Source organism: Accipiter gentilis, chromosome W, assembly GCF_929443795.1.
Source record: "Accipiter gentilis chromosome W, bAccGen1.1, whole genome shotgun sequence".
In the NCBI taxonomy this organism is placed as follows: domain Eukaryota; kingdom Metazoa; phylum Chordata; class Aves; order Accipitriformes; family Accipitridae; genus Astur; species Astur gentilis.
This window is the reverse complement of record NC_064918.1, coordinates 39,782,835-39,802,196: the sequence shown is the minus strand read 5'-3', so window position 1 is coordinate 39,802,196 and position 19,362 is coordinate 39,782,835. Positions and strand designations below refer to the sequence as shown.

Below are 19,362 nucleotides of genomic sequence, written 5' to 3'. Positions count from 1 at the left end.
TGATTAGTCACATCATAAAAACACTACAATAGATTACATAAATAAGGTCAGAAGACAGTAACCTATTAAAAAACACAGCAAAATACATTTTCACAAAAACACTTATTAGCATTTTTTAGCTCTAGCAAGGAAAATCAGTTCTATTTAAGAAAACAACTTACAATATTTCCACAAGAAAAAGTACACAAGTTCTCCCAAAATTTTATTTAAAGAATGACTAGCTTTTCTAAGCTTTCTTTCTTAAGTCAGATAACTAAATTGAAAGAACACTAAATTGTATTAAATACTATATCTTAGTTGTTTCTGCCGCCAATGCTGAGCCTCAGGACAAATTCACCAATGTCTGTGCAAAAAACACAGAAGTTCTGGAAATAAGCATGTAGTTACTTTTGACTGTCAGAAATGGCAACAAAATATAGGAAAAATCCCCTTGAAAGTACATACACAGGGCGTTTTAGTAGCAAGGAAAGTGATGCTACAAAGATATATATTCACACCAAATTAACATAAAATGTTTATCTTTAAATCCTAGTTCTACATCAAGAGTATGCTCTAAATTCTGTAAGAGCACATTTTTACTAAAAGTACTTTCTGCAAGTACTGAGATATTTAGAGGTATTTTTTACATTTATGAGGAATAAAGAAATCCACACTTTAACTTGGAGGGGGTTTTTCCCCTCTTTGCCTGAAAGCATATAATGTATTTGATTTTACTTATTAAAATATTTATAAGGTGTATCTATTTGCATTATGAAATTTCAAACACATTAGAACTACAAAATACTAGCTCAAAAGTACAAATAAAACTGATTAAATTGCACCTAGGACAATTAAAGTACCCTAGTATTGCTCTAGTGCTCCTTACTACTTACCATATTATGATGCTGTCATACGTAAAACCTAGCTTTTCTTCAGCATGGCCAGTATTACAAAGAAGCTGAAAATAAAAGAAAACATCTATTACTTATAAGTCTTTAAAAATTACTATGTAAAACTGAAGACTTCTGGCAATGCTTTCAAAGAAAGCTGAGGAATTTCATTCACGACAAGGGGAAACTTACCAACCTCAGACTTTACTGAGAATTTCTGCTGTCAGTTGATATAGAGAAGGAACTGCTAATTGCTTAATGATTGTCTCTCTGTAACTTTACATACCAAAGACTGGTGTTTGTCAAGGATTAAGCCTGTCAGAGACTGGTACTTGGGAGTGATGAGCAAGAAGGAACCATGAACAATCACAAAACTTAACTAAATGTTTGATGAACTTACGATCTTGTTGAGAAGGCACAAGTAGAGGCCTTGCTTGAATAGATAGGGCCAGAAAAGATAAGAACTCCTGCCTTTGTTCTCGTCCTTGTAGATAATTTAGCTTAAACTAACCATATGATTCTACACCACTAATGAAAACTTAGATAATAAGAGCACTAACAACCATTGATGTATCAAAACATGTAAAGGACCATACTGCGCAGAATTACCTGAGGAGGGTCAAATAGCGGACAAGCGAGGAAGAGTATGGAAGACCACCAGAGGACTCCTGAAGACCACCAGAGGCCTTCAATGTGCCTGCGCAAAGTACATTCGCATATGCTAATAGTTTCCCGGAAAACTAATGAATATGTATAACATTTCTTGGAAATCTAGTGAATATGTATGTAGAACATGTACTTAACCTGCACAATTAGCCCCGACGGTGTGCACGATAGGTGGAGCGATCCCCCGTGCATCCAGTGCTGCCAATAAAGAATACCTACTTAATAGTTAATCAAACTATTGAGTTAATTTCTTTGAATCACAGTATTCTATGCCTATATACGCCAGACACACACAAACCTATGGCCTCATACTAGAGAAAAGCTTGCACAATTTTATAAGCTTCAACTCCAGATAGCTCCTCTTGCTGCCTTTAAGCTCTTTTCAGAAGAGCCATTAGTTGTACAATTGGTAACCTGAGCTGAAAAAGACTGAAGTCAAAGCAAATCTGCATTCAAAAAGAGGGCTTGGGTAAATTTTGAAGCAAAGATTGACACTTGATGGTCCACCATCATGTTTTGCCACAGCAGCACAGGCATAGAAAAAAGGCACTGCCAAGTGTCCCTTAACTGGCATTCAGCCTGTTCTGCCATCGATTCCATAGAATTTGTACCTCTGAAAAAAATCAGTGCAAAGGTTGAATTTATGCACACAAAGACACCAATAAACTGTCGCAAATTCTGAAATTTCAACCATATCTGTCCATTTTGAGCACGAGACTGAAGATTTATAAGTGCAGTTTTTACATCTAAAACTAATCTCAAAAGGAGCAATCTAGTGCATGCCTATATTTTAGCCTCTTGAGAAAAGGAAAACCGTCTGTGGTGGGTTGACCCTGGCTGGGCACCAGATGCCCACCAAAGCTGCTCTATCACTCCCCCTCCTCAGCTAGACAGGGGAGAGAAAATACGACAAAAGGCTCGTGGGTCAAGATAAGGACAGTTTAATAAAGTGAAAGCAAAGGTCACGCGCGAAAGCAAAGAAAAAACAAATTATGTTATTCTCTACTTCCCATCAGCAGGTGATGTCTAGCCACTTCCTGGGAAGCAGGGCTTCAGTACGCATAGTGGTTGCTCCAGAAGACAAAAATGCCCCCCTTCCGTCTCACTTTACTTAGCTTTTGTATCTGAGCTGATGTCATATGGTATGGAATATCTGTTTGGTTAGTTTAGGTCAGCTGTCCTGGTTATGTCCCCTCCCAAGATCTTGCCTAGCCCCAGCCTGCCATTGAGGGGGGCAAAAATATTGGAGAGACAGCCTTGATGCTGTGCCAGCACTGCTCAGAAGTAGGCAACACACTGGTGTAATCGACAGGGAACCAAATTGTTCCCTGACATTGTGTAATTCGTGTTGAATTAAAAAGACAATAAGGCTTACATACCAATCGGGAAGGGGGAAGGGACACATTGTGATTGACTAGATAAGGAGGGAAAAGACAACGGACCAGATAAGGGGATTAACTCTACCAGGACTGCATTCCTCCACATCAAAAGACATTCCACAGACACTCTCCTTTGAGAAGATTGACCGAATCTACCCATTAACAAACCTGTGAAGAAAGAAGAAACAAGACAAGGCGGAGATTTACAAGAAAGGGGTGCATGAATTGTATAAAAGGAATATAACTATAACAGAAAGTCGCGAGCCGTTGGTGGAGCGCGGACTCCCCGGCCGCCCAGCGCTGCTTGCTTGCTATTCTCAATAAATATATGAATTTTATATAGAATTGGCTCTGTTGATTTATAACAGTGGTGTGTTATCAACACCTTTCTAGCTACTGATGCAGAGCACAGCACTACAAGGGCTGCTATGGGGAGAATTAACTCCATCTCAGCCAGACCTAATACACCATCTCTTCTGTAAGAAGAGCTGATGCTGTTCTCCTTTGCAAGAGCGGCAAAGAAATTCCTAGTAATCTCACTACCCCTAGCTAAAATTATAAAATACTTTAATATTACGTCCAAATCCCAAAGCACTTTTCCAATCACTTTCAAAAACTCAAGTGACTAATACCAATTGCAATAGCTTTGCAGTTTGTCCTTTTCGAAAGAGGTTCAGTTTTGTGTTCAGTTCTGAGCCAGTGTGGTATTAACAGTTTCTCCTCAGTGAGGAATTCAGGAAGTGTTTGTGCCAACTAGCAAATACCCCTGTTCTAAAATTATTAAAATATATCAAATTCTATGCCATGTTCATGTTCTGTGCCAAGTGCAAGGTCCTGCACCTGGGTCAGGGCAACCCCCAGTATCAATACAGGCTGGGGGATGAAGGGATTGAGAGCAGCCCTGCGGAGAAGGTGGATGAAAAGCTGGACATGAGCCAGCAATGTGTGCTCACAGCCCAGGAAGCCAATCGCATCCTGGGCTGCATCAAAAGTAGTGTGGCCAGCAGGTTGAGGGAGGTGATTCTGCCCCTCTACTCCGCTCTGGTGAGAGCCCACCTGGAGTACTGCATCCACCTCTGGAGTCCTCAGTACAAGAAAGACATGGACTTGTTGGAGTGGGTCCAGAGGAGGGCCACAAAGGGCCATCAGAGGGATGGAACACCTCTCCTACGAGGAAAGGCTGAGAGAGGTGGGGTTGTTCAGCCTGGAGAAGAGAAGGCTCCAGGGAGACCTCATTGAGGCCTTTCAGTACTTAAAGGGGGCTTATAAGAAAGATGGGGACAGACATTTAAATAGGGCCTGTAGTGACAGGACAAGGGGTAATGGTTTTAAACTAAAAGAGGATAGATTCAGACTAGATATAAGGAAGAAATTTTTTTATGATGAGGGTGGTGAAATGCTGGAACGGGTTGCCCAGAGAGGTGGTAGATGCCCTTTAAAGGTCCCTTCCAATCCAAACTATTCTATGATTCATTATATCTATTCACTACTAACAATAAGAAATTTATAATAAAATAAATGAACAGTTAATTTAAGGCTACTGTAAGTTGAAATATTTAACGTGTTCCATGCTCCTGTTCTACTGTTCACCTCCACCCGAAAAATCAGCATACTGCACAGAAACTCTGCTTTTAAGTAAACCCATTTTATTAGCATGAAGGTTTAAATTCAAAGAATTGGGTTTATGCTCAACAAGTACAAATTCTTCCAAGGACCACATTACAGGTTTTTTAACCACAATTATTTTTCATATTGTGAGAAAAATGCATAGCGATAATGATGAAATCCAAAGTTGTTAATGAGATAGATTATTAAATTGGCCTGGATCAGCTCCATATTTGGGCTCAAATCTAAGTTAGTTGAAATATTTGGGATTTTGCATTTTTAACAGTGGCTAAAATCAAAGATGATTATAAAATATAAGGAAAGTTATTCTACAACCTATTTTCCCCCACCTTTCAAATTTAAGTGATAATAAAACTAGGCAATTGCATGCATTAACTGGTTATGATGGTATGTCACTTCCTAGTATCAATCTATTTTTATGTCATGTTCATGGACTGCCTAAGGCCACCACTGCTGCTTTAGCATTTCTATTGACAAGTTATAAACTCTAAAAATTGGCTGGCAGTGTAAGCAAAACAGTGTGATAAGACAGTGAGTAAAAACAGTTTGTTGTTCAGGCAAGTACATCAGTAGTTGTTTAGGCTCATCATTTATACATCTAAACCTTTCCCCATCACTCCACCCCAGACAAAAATGAGAAATCCTAATTTAACATACCAGATTATCTTCAACAGTCTTTTTTCCTACTGAAAAAAAACCAACCCATAACTATAATTCTGATGTAGGGAAAAAATCCCCCACACGTTGCTGAGAAAGCTGCTATTGTGTGGAACACACGCTTATTTTTGAAGCAACTCTCCTGTCATCGCACTTACCATGTTTCAGTTTGCATCTTAGGCAGTCCTGAAATGAAGCTAAAGCAGACAACATGTTCCAGGAACCCACCTAACCTGCTGCAATTGCTAAAGGGCATTCAGTTCACTGGACTAACTCTAGTCTAGTCCTCAGTAACCACTCCTTACCAAATACATACAGTGTGGATATTAGCTCCTCAATACCAACTGTTTTCCTCTATATATGCACTCCCATTGCACACACCCTCACTGATGTAGAATGAAACTTGACCTTATCTTGAAACTCAAAGATAGCTATGTAACCTGATGACAGTTATAACTTGAGGAAAGTTTAACTGCTGTGTGGATACAAATTTCTGAATGTGATGATAATTATTATCAAAGTGTGTGATTGTCTGTGCATGTGTGTGAAACATCTCTCTCAGAAAATAAACAAATAAAATTAGCTGAAAAAAATAAGCACAAACTTAGCTACTTCAGCTATTAGTTTACTCTCATTCCAACAGGCCACCATTACTTATGTATTAGCTTTCTTTACAATTTACACACGGTAGTGTGCTTACAGGATTTTCGGCTAGAAAATCATTTAAAAGATGGACAGCAAGATCAGAATTCAAAATGTTTCAGAGATTTGAAAGGAGTGACCAAACTGGATAAGAAAATTCAATTAAATAAAGGGAACAGCATATCATATCATTCAGGATACCACACATTAAGAGACAGAAAAGTTGAAAGTAGTACAGCAGAGAAATACAAGATGTCCAGAAAACATTCAGAATGTCAAATACAAAAACAAATTTCAAAAGTAAAGTAAGATCTGTAAGTTACAGCAATCTATAATCTAAATGAGTTAAAGTGATGTCGTTTCCAAAAAAAGAAATTTTACCTTTGGAAATACTAATAGGACTGCATTATGTTTGAGATTAGAGACCTTTTTTCCCCGACTTCACAGGTTGCTCTCAAATCTGCATTAAGAACAAAATTTTGGGCACCACATTTTAACGGCAGACAAAATGGAAAAAGTGTAGCAGAAAAACGTACAAGGCAGTGTGGTGGGTTGAACCTTGCTGGATGCCAGGTGCCCACCAAAGCTTTTCTATCACTCCCCTATCCTCAGCTGGAAAGGGGAGAGAAAATATAACAAAGATAACAAAGGGCTTGTGGGTCGAGATAAGGACAGGAGAGATCACTCACCAATTACTGTCACGGGCAAAACAGACTCAGCTTGGGGAAAATTAACTCAATTTATTACAAATCAACCAGAGTAGGGTAATGAGAAATAAAACCAAATCTCAGAACACCTTCCCTCCACCCCTTCTTTCTTCCTGGGCACAACTTCACTCCTGGATTCTCTACCTACCCCCCGCTAGTGGCGCCGAGGGATGGGGAATGGGGTTTACGGTCAGTTCATCACACCTTATTTCTGCCGCTTCATCCTCCTCAGGGGCAAGACTCATCACGCTCTTTCCCTGCTCCAGCATAGGGTCCCTCCCACGGGAGACAGTCCTCCACGAACTTCTCCAACGTGGGTCCTTCCCACGGGCTGCGGTTCTTCACAAACTGCTCCAGCATGGGTCGCTTCCACAGTGTGCAGTCCTTCAGGATCACACTGCTCCAGCGCGGGCTTCCCACGGGGTCACAAGTCCTGCCAGAAAACCTGCTCTGGGGACTCTTCTCTCCACAGGGTCACAGGTCCTGTGTCATGGTTTAACCCCAGACAGCAACTAAGCACCACGCAGCCGCTCACTCACTCCCCCCCATACGGTGGAATGGGGGAGGAAATCGGGGAAAAAAGTAAAACTCCTGGGTTGAGATAAGAACGGTTTAATAGAACAGAAAAGAAGAAACTAATAATGATAATGATAACAGTAATAAAATGACAACAGTAGTAATAAAAGGATTGGAATGTACAAATGATGCGCATGGCAATTGCTCACCACCCGCCGACTGACACCCAGCTAGTCCCCCAGCGGCGATTCCCTGCCCCCCCCCCCCCACTTCCTAGTTCCTAAACAAAATGGGACGTCCCATGGTATGGAATACACCGTTGGCCAGTTTGGGTCAGCTGCCCTGATTGTGTCCTGTGCCAACTTCTTGTGCCCTGGCTGGCCATGAGAAGCTGAAAAATCCTTGACTATAGTCTAAACACTACTGAGCAACAACTGAAAACATCAGTGTTATCAACATTCTTCACATGCTGAACTCAAAACATAGCACTGTACCAGCTACTAAGAAGACAGTTAACTCTATCCCAGCTGAAACCAGGACAGCATCCACCCCTTATTCTATACCATTGACGTCATGCTCAGTTCCCATACCTTTAGTTACATCCTGATCAATCATCACCACCTTTCATTCCCTTTGAGACATATGAACAATGAGATAAATATATATATACATACACACACACAGAGATATCATTCCTTTAGTTAATGGGTTATGTTCATAAAACATTTGTTGAGTTCAATTAGTTTCCGACTCTGGGCTCCATCTGTCATACCAGTCTGTCTGGGCAGGAGGAATGGTGCAAAGTCCTCTCAGTCGGTAGAGCAGAATTGGGCTTCAGTGCGGTATGACGAGCAGCTGACATTTGACGCAGCAGGAGGATGGTGTGCACCGTTGGATTGTTGCATGCTGGAGTCAGTTCTGGTTCCATCACTACTGCACTTTGCTCAGTTTTATCGTAGTTCTTTCTTGCTTGATCCAAGTGATTCTTACTATAGTACTATGGATATAGCATATAACAATTATAGTAATGATAACATCCAGTAGCAGGGTTATATAGCAACTAATATCATACAGTTTAATTCTGGCTATTTTCACCTAAAATCAAATCCCCTTGAGGCACACATCGGACTTCTCCATCTTTTCCCATCACCCACCAAGTGCACCCAGGCCCTTGAGCAAAAGCAATCCCACGAATGGGTTTACCTTAGCCTGAGGCAGGAGTAACCCAGACTGGTTTCCCTAAGATATTTTTCATGTGCACTACAGGGACTTTATCCCCTTCTACAGTATGTAAAGATTCTGATTGGGCAGGGCCACTCCGATTGGCAGATCCTCTGGTGTTGACTAACCAGGTGGCTTTTGCTAAGTGTGTATCCCAATGTTTAAAGGTTCCACCCCCATTGCTCTCAATGTAGTTTTAACAGTCCATTGATTGTATCGCTCGATTTTCCCAGAGGCTGGTGCATGATAGGGAATATGATACACCCACTCAATGCCATGCTCTTTGGCCCTGGTGTCTATGAGGTTGTTTCAGAAATGAGTCCCGTTGTCTGACTCAGTTCTTTCTGGGGTGCCATGTCGCCACAAAACCTGTTTCTCAAGGCCCAGGATAGTGTTCCGAGTAGTGGCATGGGGTACAGAATATGTTTCCAGCCATCCGGTGGTTGCTTCCACCATTGTAAGCACATAGCACTTGCCTTGGCAAGTTTGTGGGAGTGTGATATACTCAATCTGCCAGGCTTCCCCAAATTTATATTTCAGCCATCGCCATCCATAGCACAGGGGCTTTAACCACTTGGCTTGCTTAATTGCAGCACATGTTTCATATTCATGGATAACCTGCGCAATAGTGTCCATGATCAGGTCCACCCCTCGATCTCGAGCCCATCTATATGTTGCATCTCTTCCCTGATGGCCTGAAGTATCATGGGCCCACAGAGCCATAAATAGCTCACCCTTATGTTGCCAGTCCAGGTCCACCTGAGCCACTTCAATCTTGGCAGCCTGATCCACCTGTTGGTTGTTTCGATGTTCCTCAGTGGCCCCACCCTTGGGTACGTGAGCATCTACATGACATACTTTTACAACCCGATTCTCTAGCCAGGACGCAATATCTTGCCACAGTGCGGCAGCCCAAATGGGTTTACCTCTGCGCTGCCAGTTGCTCTGCTTCCATTGCTGTAGCCACCCCATAGGGCATTTGCCACCATCCATGAGTCAGTATAGAGATAGAGCACTGGCCACTTTTCTCTTTCAGCAATGTCTAACGCTAGCTGGATGGCTTTCACCTCTGCAAACTGACTCGATTCACCTTCTCCTTCAGCAGTTTCTGCAACTTGTCGTGTAGGACTCCATACAGCAGCTTTCCACCTTCGATGCTTTCCCACAATGCGACTGGACCCATCAGTGAACAGGGCATATTGCCTCTCATTTTCTGACAGTTTATTATACAGTGGGGCCTCTTCACCCCGTGCCACCTCCTCCTCTGGTGACATTCCAAAATCTTTGCCTTCTGGCCAGTCCGTGATCACTTCTAAAATTCCTGGGCGACTGGGGTTTCCTATGAGAGCCCGTTGTGTGATCAGTGCAATCCACTTACTCCACGTGGCATCAGTCGCGTGATGTGTAGAGGAGACCCTCCCTTTGAACATCCAGCCCAGCACTGGCAGTCGGGGTGCTAAGAGGAGCTGTGTCTCAGTACCAACCACTTCTGAGGCGGTTCGAACTCCTTCATACGCTGCCAACATCTCTTTTTCAGTTGGAGTATAGCGAGCCTCGGATCCTCGATATCCTCGACTCCAAAACCCCAGGGGTCGGCCTTGGGTTTCCCCTGGTGCTTTCTGCCAGAGGCTCCAGGTAGGGCCATTCACCCCAGCTGCAGTGTAGAGCACATTTTTAACATCTTGTCCTGTCCAGACTGGTCCAAGAGCAACGCCATGAACAATCTCCCGTTTAATTTGTTTGAAGGCTTGTTGTTGTTCAGGGCCCCATTTAAAATCATTCTTCTTCCTGGTCACTTGATAGAGAGGGCTTACAATCAAACTGTAATTTGGAATATGCATTCTCCAAAACCCCACAACACCTAAGAAAGCCTTTGTTTCCTTTTTAATAGTTGGGGGAGACATAGCTGCTATTTTGTTAATCATGTCCATTCGGATCTGATGACGTCCATCTTGCCATTTCATTCCCAAAAACTGGATCTCCTGTGCAGGTCCCTTGACCTTACTTTCTTTTATGGCGAAACTGACTTTCAGAAGGATTTGGATTATTTTCTGCCCTTTCTCAAAGACTTCTTCTGCTGTGTTGCCCCATATGATGATGTCATCAATGTATTGCAGGTGTTCCGGAGCTTCACCTCTTTCCAGTGCAGTCTGGATTAGTCCATGGCAAATGGTGGGGCTGTGTTTCCACCCCTGGGGCAATCGATTCCAAGTGTACTGGACACCCCTCCAAGTAAAGGCAAATTGTGGACGACACTCTGCTGCCAGAGGGATTGAGAAAAACGCATTAGCAATGTCAATTGTGGCATACCACTTGGCTGCCTTTGACTCTAGCTCATATTGAAGTTCTAGCATATCTGGAAGGGCAGCACTCAGCGGTGGGGTAACTTCATTCAGGCCACGATAGTCAACCGTTAATCTCCATTCCCCATTACACTTCTGCACTGGCCATATGGGACTATTAAAGGGTGAGCGGGTTTTGCTGATCACTCCTTGGCTCTCCAGTTGGAGAATCAATTTGTGGATGGGAATCAGAGAGTCTCGGTTGGTGCGATATTGCCGCCGGTGCACCGTCGTGGTAGCAATTGGCACTTGTTGTTCTTCAACCTTCAGCAACCCCACAACCGAAGGGTCTTGAGAGAGACCAGGCAGGGTAGACAACTGTTCAGTGCCCTCCGTCTCCAAGGCAGCTATACCGAAAGCCCATCGATACCCCTTCGGGTCCTTAAAATACCCCCTCCTGAGATAGTCTATGCCAAGGATACACGGAGCCTCTGGGCCAGTCCCAATGGGGTGTTTCTGCCATTCATTCCCAGTTAGGCTTACTTCAGCTTCCAATACAGTTAACTCTTGGGATCCCCCTGTCACACCAGAAATACAAATGGGTTCTGTCCCTTTATAACTTGATGGCATTACAGTGCACTGTGCACCGGTGTCTACTAGAGCCTTATACTCCTGTGGGTCTGACGTGCCAGGCCATCGAATCCACACAGTCCAATAGACCCGGTTATCCCTTTCCTCCACCTGGCTGGAGGCAGGGCCCCTCTAATTCTGGTTAGAGTATTCAGTATTCACTTCTCGTAGAATTGGCTCAGAAGTCCCTTCAAGAGGATCAGAAATAAAGTCAGCCCTTCTACTCTGTTTGGAAACTGGAGCGGCATTTTTCCTGGTAGAATCCCCTTTTGTGGTGGTTTTTCCTTGCAGTTCACGTACCCGTGCATTTAGGACCAAGGTAGGTTTTCCGTCCCATTTCCTCATGTCCTCTCCCTGATCACATAGGTAAAACCACAGGGCACCTCACGGTGTGTACCTTCTATATTCTCTCTCTTGGGCAGAAGAACGCTGACTCCTAATAGCTGAGACATTGGTCCTTACAAGTATGGAGTAGGACATATCCTCTTTGATTTGTTGGACATCCTGGGACAGCTTCTCCACAGCCAAAATGCAGGCTTGTAGGGAGGAGGAGAGATTCTCTTCGTATTGACGCAGCTGGCGAGCCACTTCCTCCACTGTTGGTGCCTCTTCATCCTTCCAGGATATTACTGCCAGTGCGTTGGCATAGGACGATGGCGCGCTCCGTACAAACTTCCGCCACATGGGTCGTGTGCATTGGACTTCGTCTGGATCTTTGGGTAATTGTTGGTTGTCCGGGTCATGATGAATCGTCTCTAGCACAGCTAATTCCCTCAGATATTGAATACCTTTTTCCATGGTGGTCCACTTGCTTGATTGACATATAACATCTTCCTTAAAGGGGTACCTTTCCTTCACACTTGACAGGAGTCGCCTCCAGAGGCTGATGGCTTGTGTGCCTCTTCCAATTGCCTTGTCAATGCCACCTTCCCTGGCAAGTGATCCCAGCTGCTTGGCTTCCCTACCTTCTAATTCCAAACTATTAGCCCCATTGTCCCAGCATCGGAGGAGCCAGGTGATAATATGCTCACCTATACGGCGGCCAAAATCTTTTCGCAAATCCCGCAGCTCACTCAAGGATAGGGACCGGGTTATTACCTCTGGTTCTGCCTCTTCCTCCGGTTCCTGTGATGACCCTGGTTCATCTTCAGCCTTCGCTAAGCGAACTGATTTTTTTGTATATTTCTTTTTCTGTACGGGGGCAACCGATACTGGTCCAGGTTGGTCCTCTGGTTCAGTTGCAGTATCGCTCGCCGGGTTCTGGATAACCGCAGTGTCTGTCGCCAAGGTTTGGGTAGCAGCAGTGCTCATCGGTGGGGCTGGAGGGACCGCAGTGCTTGTTGCCAAGGTTTGGGTAGCTGCTGTGCTCATTGCCGGGGCTGGAGGGGCTGCAGCGCCTGTTGTTGAGGTTTGGGTAGCCTGAGTTCTCGTCGCCGGGGCTGGAGGGGTAATGGTACCTGTCGCCAAGGTCTGGGTGCATGCAATGCTCCTTGCCAGGCCTGGAGGGGCCGCAGCGCCCATCGTCGAGGTTTGGGTGGCCGCGGTGGTCATTGTTTTGTTGTTAGGTCTAGAGACTTTCTCTTCCCCTTGAGGGTACTGAGTAGTGTCGAACAGGGCTCGATAGGCATGGGCCAGGCCCCAGCACGTTGCAGTGATTTGTATCTCTCTGGAGCTGCCGGGGTGACAGCATACCTTTTCCAAATATTTTACTAGTTCTTCTGGATCCTGCACTTGTTCAGGGGTGAATTTCCAAAACATTGGAGGTGCCCACTTTTCCAGGTACTTGCCCATACTACCCCACACACCCTGCCACTCATAATTATCCAGCCTTGGGGCACATCTCTGGGTGATCTTCTTAAATAGCTGTTTAACCTTAAACGAGAGCTGAACCACATTCAGAAGCATGCTAATTCCTAGCAGTAGGGCTAGGACCGTCCTAGTCCCAACACCCCAGGAGTATTCAAATTTTTCAAAATTCTCAAACACCATTCTAACTGGACTGAAGGAGAAAGGAGAGGGGAAGAAGGGTACCCCACCCATAGACTGGTTTTCCATGGAGGAAATGTAAATGGTATAACTATTAATAGTTTCCCACAGATGGCTCCCGCCGTATAAAGGTGACAATGCTAAGTGCAAATACCGGATTAATCCCACAGCCGATGACTTTATCATACCATAAACCACTGTTATACCATACATCAAAGGAAAAATCCACCTCCCACGGATGATAAGCAGTAGAAGAGGAACTATATACAGCAAGCGAGGTGATACATAACAGAGCATTAAAAGCCAGAGCAACAACTCTAAGAACACATAAACCAACATAATGAACGCTTGGAACAAATTTGTTTTAACAAGCTCTGGTCAGGTTTGTCATTATCTCAACCCTTCGTGCCCCACGTTGGGCGCCAAAATGGACTGTCGTGGTTTAACCCCAGCCAGCAACTAAGCACCATGCAGCCGCTCACTCACTCCCCCCCATCCAGTGGGATGGGGGAGGAAATCGGGGAAAAAACAGAAGTAAAACTCATGGGTTGAGATAAGAACGGTTTAATAGAACAGAAAAGAAGAAACTAATAATAATAATGATAACACTAATAAAATGACAACAGTAGTAATAAAAGGATTGGAATGTACAAATGATGCGCATGGCAATTGCTCACCACCCGCCGACTGACACCCAGCTAGTCCCCCAGCGGCGATTCCCTGCCCCCCCCCACTTCCCAGTTCCTAAACTAGATGGGACGTCCCATGGTATGGAATACACCGTTGGCCAGTTTGGGTCAGCTGCCCTGATTGTGTCCTGTGCCAACTTCTTGTGCCCTGGCTGGGCATGAGAAGCTGAACAATCCTTGACTTTAGTCTAAACACTACTGAGCAACAACTGAAAACATCAGTGTTATCAACATTCTTCACATGCTGAACTCAAAACATAGCACTGTACCAGCTACTAGGAAGACAGTTAACTCTATCCCAGCTGAAACCAGGACATCCTGCCATGAGCCTGCTCCAGTGTGGGTTTCCCACAAGGTCACAGCCTCCTTCGGGTGCATCCACCTGCTCTGGCGCAGGGTCCTCCATGGGCTTCAGGTGGATATCTGCTCCACCGTGGACCTCCACGGGCTGCAGGTGGATATCTGCTCCACCGTGGACCTCCATGGATTGCAGGGGGACAACCTGCCTCACCATGGTCTTCCCCATAAGCTGCAGGGGGATCTCTGCTCCGGCGCCTGGAGCACCTCCTCCCCCTCCTTCTTCAGTGACCTTGGTGTCTGCAGGGTTCTCTTACATGTTCTCACTCTCTCTCTGGCTGCCCTTTTCTGTCTGTCCCAGCAACTTTTTTTCCTTCTTAAATATGTTATCACAGAGGTGCTACCAGTATCCCTGATTGGCTCAGCCTTGGCCATCAGCGGGTACGTCTTGGAGCTGGCTGGTATTGGCTCAGTCGGACACAGGGGAAGCTTCCAGCAGCTTCTTACAGAAGCCACCCCTGTAACCCCCCCTCCCACTACCGAAACCTTGCCACACAAAGCCAATACAGGCAGCTAAAAAATACACTCATGAAGGCTGAAACATTGGGTTTATTTAGTCTAGGGGGATAAATTGGCAAAAGTAAGGTTGTATTGATATATGTTTAAAAGGGAAAAAAAAAAAGTCATGGAAACTGCTATAAAGAAGTTACTGTTCAGCTGGTCTCAATGTTTTGGGTATTTGCTCAGTTATAAATAAATGTCTGGTCTTAAATATATTTAAGGGAAAACTTTGCCACTTTCTTCTCATTTCAACTTCAAACAACATTAAACAGGTCAATGATTCTGGCCGAAATGCACTGATGTTTGTAGATGGCTGAATTCCTGACAAAGCCAAGTATAACTGTCATGTTTTTGACTGTAACATTTAACAATTAATAGTAATTGTAGTATAAGTTTAAAGGCAAGCAGTACCAGAATACTAATATCTGCTTTTGGCTACACATTGCTATATTTTACTAAAATGTCAATAGATTATCATATCATGTAAATGCCTGTAATTATGCAAATATACTTTGTTTTATATATTTTTATATTAAGTGTATATATTTTAATATAAACACACAGAGTATACTTTGCTTTTTAAAACTGCCTATAATTCAACTCAAATTCAAAATTTTTTATATAATGGTGAATGGGAATAGCACAGAATCTTTGAGTGGATGATTTAATATTAGGACAAAATTATACTTATGCTAGGTCAGAGAGTGACTAATTTACAGTGAAGGTTTTTTTCATATTTATTGTCAGCTATGAGTTTTTCATGCTACTTGGATGAGTCATAGCAATATGAGTAACACATCAACATGTCTTGGAAACAGTAGCTCAAAACCACAAAACCACAGGAGGTCAACAGCATACACAAGTTGAATGCACACCAAGACCATTCAAATTTATATTTAATAGAATAGTCACAGCAATTGGGCCAGGGAATACTGCCAGGGAAGACAACCGGCCTAGCTGAACAGGGAGATTTGCTGGGACTCAGGAAAAAAAGGAGAGTTTACCATCTTTGGAAGAAAGGGCAGGCAACTCAGGAAGAGTACAGGGATCTTGTTAGGTCATGCAGAGAGAAAATTAGAAAGGCAAAAGCTCAGCTAGAACTCAATCTGGCCACTGTCATAAGAGACAACAAAAAATGTTTTTACAAATATGTTAGCAATAAAAAGAGAGCCAAGAAGAATATCTATCCTTTAATGGATGCAGATGGGAACATTGCCACCAGAGATGAGGAAAAGGCTGAGGTACTTAATGCCTTCTTTGGGTCAGTCTTTAATAGGGAGACCAGTTATCCTCAGGGTACTCTGCCCCTTGAACTGGAAGACAGGGAAAGGGAGCAGAATATATCCCCCATAATCCAGGAGGAAATAGTTAATGACCTGCTATGCTGCCTGGACACTCAAAAGTCTATGGGACCAGATGGGATCCATCCGAGAGTACTGAGGGAGCTGGTGGAGGAGCTTGCCAAGCCACTCTACATCATTTATCAGCAATCCTGGTCAACAAGGGAGATCCCAGATGACTGGAGGCTTGCCGATGTGACGCCCATTTACAAGAAGGGTCAGAGGGAGGATCCAGGGAACTACAAGCCTGTCAGCCTGACCACAGTGCTGGGGAAAGATTATGGAGTGGTTCATCTCAAGTGCGCTCACATGGTTATGTGCAGGACAACCAGGCGATCAGGCCCAGCCAGCATGGGTTCATGAAAGGCAGGTCCTGCTTGACTAACTTGATCTCCTTCTATGACCAGGTGACCTGCCTAGTGGATGAGGGGAAGTCTGTGGATGTTGTCTACCTGGACTTTAGTAAGGCCTTTGACACTGTCTCTCATGGCATACTCCTTGAGAAGCTGGCGGCTCATGGCTTAGACAAGTGTATGCTTCACTGGGTAAAAAACTGACTGGATGGACGAGCCCAGAGGGTTGTGGTGAATGGAGTTAAATCCAGTTGGCAGATGGTCACAAGTGGTGTTCCCCAGGGCTCAGTATTGGGGCCAGTTCTCTTTAATATCTTTATCAATGATCTGGACGAGGGGATCGAGTGCACCCTCAAGAAGTTTGCAGATGACACCAAGTTGGGAGCGAGGGTTGACCTGCTTGAGGGTAGGAAGGCTCTACAGAGAGATCTGGACAGGCTGGATCGATGGGCCGAGGCCATTTGTATGAGGTTCAACAAGGCCAAGTGCCGGGTCCTGCACTTCAGTCACAACAACGCCATGCAGTGCTACAGGCTTGGAGAAGAGTGGCTGGAAAGCTGCCCAGCAGAAAAGGACCTGGGGGTATTGGTTGACAGCTGGCTGAATATGAGCCAGCAGTGTGCCTAGGTGGCCAAGAAGGCCAACGGCATCCTGGCCTGCATCAGAAATAGTGTGGCCAGCAGAAGGGAGGTGATTGTTCCCCTGTACTCAGCACTGGTGAGGCTGCACCTCGAGTACTGTGTTCAGTTTTGGGCCCCTCACTACAGGAAAGACATTGAGGTGCTGGAACGTGTCCAGAGAAGGGCAACAAAGCTGGTGAAGGGCCTGGAGCACAAGTCTTAAGAGGAGCAGCTGAGGGAACTGGGGCTGTTTAGCCTGGAGAAAAGGAGGCTGAGGGGAGACCTTCTCACTCTCTACAACTACCTGAAAGGAAGTTGTAGTGAGGTGGGTGCTGGTCTCTTCTGTCAGGTGGCTGGTGATAGGACGAGAGGAAATGGCCTCAAGTTGCGGCAGGGGAGGTTTAGATTGGATATTAGGAAAAAATTCTTTACTGAAAGGTTTGTCAGCATTGGAACAGGCTGCCCAGGGAAGTGGTTGAGTCACCATCCCTGGAGGTATTAAAAAAGCGCATAGACAAGGCACTTCAGGACATGGTTTAGTGGACATGGTTGACGGTTGGACTTGATGATCTTAAAGGTCTTTTCCAACCTAAATGATTCTATGATTCTATGAATTAATAGGTAAAAGCATGATATAATTCCATGTGTCCAAAATGCAATTATTATACTGTAATTTTGGAAATACAGTTTGAACAATCACTGGTAATATTTGAGGAGACTACTTAGTAGATCCTGGTCTTAGAGAAGCCCTTACTGAAACTGCGTCCTGTGGATTTAGACCCGTTAGCTCTCCATGTTCGTTCCACCGCTGAATGCCCCATAGCAGATATTCTGTTCCTATCTGCTACATATTTCATCATGAGGTATCAAGTTTTGCCCATAGTGGTGCATAGCTATTTGGATGAATTTTACAGTCAGTCAATACTATATTCAGATTCTAAGATACTTGGGTTTTGCAAAGGACAGCCAAGACCCTAAAATGACAACAGAAGCAGAGCAAGAAATGATCCAAGGGACTATGAATCAGACAAACTGAATCCGTGAGAGCCTCTGTAGACCCAAAATCAATCCATGTCCTAGTGATATTTAGCAGCATGGTCAAAAGCTAAGATATATAAAGCAGAGTAGTAGAGCCCCATTAAATAATGATGGAATTAGTTTTGAGCAGATTGAAAATATCATTTTCCATATCACTGATGCTATTCAATTGCTAGGGTTAAGCTAAAATGAATTAAGTTTCATTTTGTCCTTAAAGAAGCACCTTTCTTTTTTGAATGAAAAATAAAAATCCCTATAACAATATCTGTGGATCCTTTTTTCTGTTCAGTATTTAAATATGCTTTTAGGTTTAAAAAGGTATGAAGGTATGAAGGATTTCTCAGAATCTAACAGTGGAATAAACCTTCTATAATAAAGGATCTAAATGAATATTTCAAATCCAAAAGATATTTTCCACTAGGTAAATGCAGTTGTACAGTTCCTTCTGGTTTTCAGCAATTTATCACTTACTACTTCTCATGGGGGTGGGGAAAACCCCAAAGAAATAACCATGATGTTTTAGTATTAATCAGCAGAAGTTGGGAAACTTCAAGGCACTTGCCTTATGTAGCCGGCCATATAAATGAAAGATGGGTAAACCTTGTCAGCTTACTGGAGCCAAAGGCACATACTGAGCTTGTGAACTGCTGTGACGACTGAAGGTGTCATTTACTGTTTACTAGATAGAGGTCAAATCCTCAAACAGTTTTCAGGTCGAAATTCAGGTTAGTTTAAATAGCGATACAGGTGGTTTGAAAGAAACAAGATTATTTTTGTCCAATACAGATTAGACAGTACTTCACAAGCCTTTTTGCCCACAAAACTGCAGCTTCAGGTATTAGGTGATGAGCAGCAGATGAGGAGAAAAATTTCTGAGTCTGCCACAGCTGCAATTCAGAACAAAACATAACGTTCCATAGCCTGAGTATCATCAGAACTGGGAATGCTAATTTCTTGGAGCAGAAAAATTAAGATGCTACAGCACCTGTTAAGCAAGAATAACCCATGTTTTACAGCCAAAGAGCCAAGAACACAAACATAAAAGTTTTTACTAATAAGAAGTACTAGCTAAAATTTGATGAATGAAATACAAGTTTTTGTAAAATATCATGTATACAGCATACTTTGCACAGTAAGCATGGGTGCTGTGGTGACTTGAACGTCACTAGTTAAAACTCTTGAAGGGAAAGACAAATGAAAATGGAATTACATCTCTTAGGCATGCAAACGTCAAACAAAATATCTGCCTTATGGTATCATTCTTGCAAATAAAGTAACAAATT

General features: G+C 43.7%; 2 protein-coding genes across 5 annotated transcripts in view; one reads left to right on the top strand and one right to left on the bottom strand.

Annotated features, from left to right (window-relative positions):
* Positions 1-19,362, top strand: part of LOC126035221 (uncharacterized) — a 249,702-nt gene that overhangs the window by 74,120 nt on the left and 156,220 nt on the right. The window lies entirely within an intron of this gene.
* Positions 1-19,362, bottom strand: part of LOC126035219 (rapamycin-insensitive companion of mTOR-like) — a 108,636-nt gene that overhangs the window by 70,652 nt on the left and 18,622 nt on the right. For 3 of the 4 annotated variants that reach the window (XM_049793438.1, XM_049793439.1, XM_049793440.1), the window contains exon 4: positions 873-937. The exons of the other annotated variant lie outside the window; for it this stretch is intronic. In XM_049793438.1, coding sequence (XP_049649395.1) covers positions 873-937 — 65 coding nt within the window. The remainder of the gene's footprint in view (positions 1-872; positions 938-19,362) is intronic. 4 annotated transcript variants of the gene reach the window in all.